This window comes from Cebus imitator, unplaced genomic scaffold (genome assembly GCF_001604975.1).
Source record: "Cebus imitator isolate Cc_AM_T3 unplaced genomic scaffold, Cebus_imitator-1.0 Scaffold325, whole genome shotgun sequence".
Classification (NCBI taxonomy): Eukaryota; Metazoa; Chordata; class Mammalia; order Primates; family Cebidae; genus Cebus; species Cebus imitator.
The window spans coordinates 1,700,331-1,706,223 of NW_016107640.1; the positions used below are offsets into that span (position 1 = coordinate 1,700,331).

The window sequence follows — 5,893 nt, forward strand, 5'->3', positions numbered from 1 at the left end:
GAGTGAAACTCCGTCTCAAAAAAAAAAAAAAAAAGGGGAGGCTGAAGCCCAGCCCAGTTTCCCAGACTGTTCCCTCAGGTTCTTTGTCCCCTCAGATTTTTAGTCCCCAGGCCTGGAGCTAAATAACCCCCAAAGAGTGTCACAGTGCGCCTGATCGCTACGCGAACACGTGCGCACCGCCGGGCCTTGGGGACTGGAACAGGTGCAGTTGGGATTCCCATCAAAGGCTCCTCTCCCAATTCTGAAAACAAACATCGGGGCCTGGGGGCTGGGGCGGGGCATGGCAGCCCCTCCCTGGGGGAGGCGCGGCCGGGCCAAGAAAGCCGGCGAAGGCCCGAAGCCCCAGCAGAGGCCGGACCATGGCTGACCCGCTGCGGCAGCGCACCGAGCGGCTGGTGGCGGACTACCTGGAGTACTGCTCCCGGGAGCCCGGCACCCCCGAGTCGCCGCCGGCCACGGCCGAGGCCGCTGTGCTGCGCGCCACCGCCGCCGGTGTACGGAAAGTCTACCGGTCCTTCTTCTCCGCCTACCTCGGCTACCCCGGGAACCGCGTCGAGCTGGTGGCGAGGATGGCGGAGGCGCTGCTCTCCGACAGTCCCGGCCCCACCTGGGGCAACGTGGTGATGCTTCTGGCCTTCGCGGGGACGCTGCTAGAGAGGGGGCCGCTGGTGACCGCCCGGTGGAAGAAGTGGGGCTTCCAGTCGCGGCTGAAGGAGCCGGAGGGCAACGTCTCCCGGGACCGCCAGCGCCTGGTGGGCTTGCTGAGCTCGCGGCTCGTGGGGCAGCACCGTGCCTGGCTGGAGGCTCAGGGCGGCTGGGTGAGCACGCGGAGGGGGACACGGGGCGGGATGGGCACCCGGGAAGGGCTCACCCACGTGCCCAGCACGAGGAGGGACCCACTGCCTCAGGCCCCTGGAATGAGGTTTCTTGAAAGCAAAAGGGCTCATTTCAGCAGGATTGGAATGCTCGGTGTGAGGTCTGGGGTTTCTCCTCCCTTGGCAGAGAGGCTGGCAGGAATAGGCCTTGTTAGATGGCTATGAACTTCTCCGAAGCAGCCGCGCATGGCTTGGGTCTGCTCCCTTGGACCTTGCCCTGGCCTTAGCTCGTCATCGGGGGCTTTTGGGGACACCCACGTTAGGTCTGAACGCTTTGCCCCTATAGAAATCACCAACAAATGAAGTCAGCAATTGGGGGGCCAGGCCAGGTGGGGTGTTTTTCTCCTGTGCCTATTAAATGTGCCTTTGGAGAGACTCAGACCCATTAATCATAACCCCCAACACCTCAGCCTGGCAAGAGGGGTTGTGGAGTGTGCTGGTCGCCCGGTGGTGGCACTTACCCAAGGTTCCTTAACTTCTAATCCGCTGCATCCAGCCCTCAGTGAGGACGTTTCTAGGCCCCTGGTTTCAGCTGCAGGCCTTAATCTCTGTGGTCAAGGTTAGAGGGATAGGCCTTTGGTCTGCAGCTGCTAATCAAGGAAAGCCACCTGGTGGTGAGACACCCCACCCCTCGCATGGCCCTAGGGTTCTGAGCTAGACCCCATTTATTTCCTCACCACCTTATTGGCGTTGATTCAATGACTGAGGTGACCCATGTTATTGGATGCCTATGGCCAAACTATTAAAACGGGCAAGTTTTTTTATCTGAAATTTAGCCTCCTGTGGGTCGTTCCCATTTATACCTTGTATAGTGACAAGTTACGTTCTGAGAAGGGACAGGGGGTGGGAGGTGTAGCTTGATCTCCTGCCTTGTTCATGTTCGTGTTGGTGTTCAGCCCTCTGGGCCGGTGAACTCCCTTCAGCTGCCTGCCTAAGAGCCTCACCTGAGCTCTCAACACAGCCTCTTGCCCCTCCGGGCTCAGTACATGAAGAGATGAGAATTGGAAAGGGGCCCTTGAAGTTTTTTTTCTTTTAAGAGACAGGGTTTTGCTCTTGTTGCCCAGGCTAGAGTGCAATGGAATAGTCTCAGCTCACCGCAACCTCTGCCTCCAGGGTTCAAGTGATTCTTCTGTGTCAGCCTCCCGAGTAGCTGGGACTATAGGCAGGCACCATCACACCTGGCTAAATTTTGTGTTTTTAGTAGAGACGGTATTTCTCCATGTTGGTCAGGCTGGTCTCAAACTCCTGGCCTCAGGTGATCCCCCTGCCTCTGCCTCCCAAAATGCTGCGATTACAGCGAATCCAGCAGAAGTTTTTTTTTGTTTTGTTCATGTTTTTGTCTAATCGCTGTTGACTAAAGAATAATCTCTTAACATCAAGAAGCTGAAATTTTCGGTCGGGTGCCGTGGCTCATGCCTGTAATTCCAGCACTTTGGGAGGCCAAGGTGGGTGGATCACCTGAGGCCAGCAATTCAAGACAATTAACATGGTGAAACCCACCCCCATCTCTACTAAAAATAAAAAAAAATGAGCTGGGCATGGTGGCACGCACCTGTAATTCCAGCTACTTGGGAGGTGGAGCCAGGAGAATCGCTTGAACCTGGGAGGTGGAGATTGCAGTGTGTCAAGATCTCACCATTGCACTCAAGCCTGGGCACCAAGAGTGAAACTCCATGTCAAAAGGAAAAAAAAGAAGCTGAAATTCTCAAACTGGGTGAACAGTGCACCCCCGTCTCTGCCCATTGCAGTTAAAATGCCACAGCCTGGAGTTCAGTTCCCTTCCTAAATGGAGTTGGTGCTTGCTGTAGTATCGGGTGATAACTTTTCAATCTAGTGACTTGACAGTCTCCCAAAGGACATCTCTTTGCTCAGAAAAGAGCGTCATAGTCTACCTTCCTCTTGGTTTTGAGTCAAGATACGAGTGTTCCTACACCAAGTGACAAAGTCAAATGGTCGCTTCTATCCACTCTGTTAGACTTAGCAGTCCTCAGTACTCAGGGGCTCCTCAGTACTGCGTGTGTATTGATCAGAATTTCCTTCCTTTTACTTTTTAAATCCAAAGATTCCTTTGCTGTTTAATCTGCAGGTTCCCACGTGTTTTGAGTGAGGCTCTCAGCATCATGAGGCAATCTAACTTTTCTCTCGCCCCACTGTAGGATGGCTTTTGTTACTTCTTCAGGACCTCCTACTCACTGGCATTATGGAGAAAATTGCTGGTCCAGGTTTTCCTGTCATGGTTGTTAACAGCAGCATTCATCTACTTCTGGACACGATAATTAGGAGTTTTAAAATTTTTAGCCCACTTCTACCTGCCCAACTGTGACCAACTAAGTGACTGAGGGGTGAGCGCGAGAACTGAGAGAAAGCACCGGCCTCCCACCCCAGATGTTTTTACCTGAATGCACACAAGGAGTCCTAAGGTGATGATTTGGCCAGTGTTTTAACTTGTGACAAGTACTCACGTGTGAGGACAAGAATGCAGATGGCTCTTCCTTGCATGGGAGAAATGGGGAGTCTAGCGCCTCATTATGCCAAAGAATCGCAGAAGAAACTGCATTCCATTAAATGGGAAATAGGGGGCTATTTGCTGACACTTGGGTAAGAGTGAATGTGAACCTCTCATCTCCAGAACTTCATGTGCTGCTGCCTCATTTTAATCTTGGCCACAGCTGGGGCAACATGAGGCCCAAAGCAGAAAATGTCCCAGTTTAACAAGGGATGTCACCTTAAAATCATTTATAAGGAATTCTTTGAGACCAAATCCTTTGAAATCTAATTCCTGGGACTTCTAGGTTTTTATAGTTAACATATTAATTAATAAATTGTTAACGTCAAAGTTTTAATAAATTTATATCTTAAAAATAGTTGGCTTTCCTGATTCAATAAGCCCTCATTCTTAGGAGTAAGTTGAATTGATGACAATTTGTTCTTATTGCATCCTTAAATATACATGTAACAATGCTTGATTTTTTTTTTTTTCCAGCAACGCGCAAGCTCATAAAAAGTCCCTCATTTCTCACCTCTTCCCATTCTGCAGTCAAACTATCACCTACCTGCAAGGTGGTTAATTTGGGATTCCCTGCAGGCCTTCCCACCTGTTATTATACTTGCATTTTATAAAACTTAACTGGACCTGCTCTTTTGACTTCATCTTGGGAGCTCTTTCTCTCCAGATCATGCCGCTGTCCTTCACTGTTTGGACTGTTGCAGTGCATTCTTCATTGTCACAGGATACGCTGATTTAACTGCCTTGCCACTGCTGTGTATTTCAGGGTGTTTCTTCTTTTGGGGCCACTGGAAACATTGCATGGAGCTTTTTTGTCTGTAGCCTTGTACACATGCATGATTACATTGGTAAAAGCATCCTAGCATGAGAATATAGAGAATCTAGTCCCAATTGACATGTATTAAAATTTGGCTACTATCAAGTGATTACTCAAAATAGGCTAGAGCAGTCCAAACTTACATCAGGGCATGAGAGTGCTTAGTTCTTCACACTTGGCAGTATTGGATTTTTTTTTTTTTTTTTACTTGGTCTGTCACCAGGCTGGAGTGCGATGGCAAGATCTTGGCTCACTGAAACCTCCGCCTCCCAAGTAGTTAGGATTACAGTCGCCTGCCACCATGTTCAACTAATTTTTGTATTTTTAGGAGAGACGGTTTCACCATGTTGCCCAGGCTGGTCTCAAACTCCTGACCTCAAGTGATCTGCCTGCTTTGGCCTCCCAGAGTGCTGGGATTACTAGAGGTGTGAGCCACAGTGCCTGGCCAGATCATTCTAAATGTTTGATTTTATGGCCTCAGGGTTATTGTGGCATTCTTGAGGAAGATCCATGTCCCAAGAGTATGAAAAGTATTCTATGTCCTTGGTCACTAATCCATTCTAAATTTTTTTTTTTTTTTTTTTTGGTGAAGTATGAAGTAGGGCTCATTTCTTGAAGAGCAGGGGTAGATATTTCAGCATTATTCATTGACAGTCCTTTTTTCCCCTGCTGATTTGAATATATTTTCCATTCTGTTCTGACATCTTTTCATCTAATAGCACTGTCTCAACTGCTGTATGTTCCCAGTATATTTGAATATCTGATGGGCTAAGTCTAATCCCTTTCCCTATTTTTCAGAAAGACCCTTGGCTCTTTTAGTGAGTAGTGTACATTCAGAGGCCTGGCACAGTGGCTCACACCTGTAATCCCAGCACTTTGGCGGTGGGGGCAGGGGCGGGGGATGGATCTCTTGAGGTCAGGAATTCAAGACCAGCCTGGCCAACATGGCAAAACCTCATCTCTCCTAAAAATACAAAAATTAGCTGGCTGTGGTGGCGCGCGCCTGTGCTCCCAGCTACTCCAGAGGCTCAGGCAGGAGAATTGCTTGAACCTGGGAGGGGGAGGTTGCAGTGAGCCAAGGTTGTACCACTGCACTCCAGCCTGGGTGACAGAGCAAGACTCCATCTCAAAAGAATCCGCTTAGGCCAAGTGTGGTAGTTCGTGCCTATAATCCTAGCGCTTTATGAGACCAAGGCAGTATGATCCCTTAAACCCAGGAGTTTGAGACCAGACTGGGCAACATAGTGAGACTGTCTTTACAAAAAAAAAAAAAAAAATTGTTTTTAATTAGCCAGTCTGGTCTGAAGAAAAAATAGAATAAAGGAGGAACAAACACCCAAAAATTACCCAGGCATGGTGGCGCATGCCTGTAGTCCCAGCTACTTAGGAGGCTGAGGTGGGGGAATTATTTGAGCCCAGGAAGTTGAGGTTGCAGTGAGCTATGATCACACCATGGTACTCCAGACTGGGTGACAGAATGAAAGTGGATCAATTTGGAAATATATAGTATCTCTTTACAATATTGTCTTCCCTGGTTTTTGTTTGTTTTTTTGAGACAGAGTTTTCACCATGTTGCCCAGGCTGGTTTCGAACTCCTAAGCTCAAGCAATCCACCTGCCTTGACCTCCCACAGTGCTGGAATTACAGGCATGAGCCACCATGCCTAGCCTAATATTGCCTTCCTTTCTAAGAACA

General features: G+C 49.1%; 1 protein-coding gene across 1 annotated transcript; it reads left to right on the forward strand.

Moving 5' to 3' along the window:
- The first annotated feature begins 316 nt into the window (after window positions 1-316).
- BCL2L10 (BCL2 like 10) lies at window positions 317-3,508 on the forward strand. The gene is made up of 2 exons (XM_017504619.2): window positions 317-818; window positions 3,032-3,508. Exons 1-2 carry the CDS (start codon window positions 360-362, stop codon window positions 3,149-3,151), a joined length of 579 nt encoding a protein of 192 aa, XP_017360108.1. The 5' UTR covers window positions 317-359; the 3' UTR covers window positions 3,152-3,508.
- The last annotated feature ends 2,385 nt before the right edge of the window (window positions 3,509-5,893 follow it).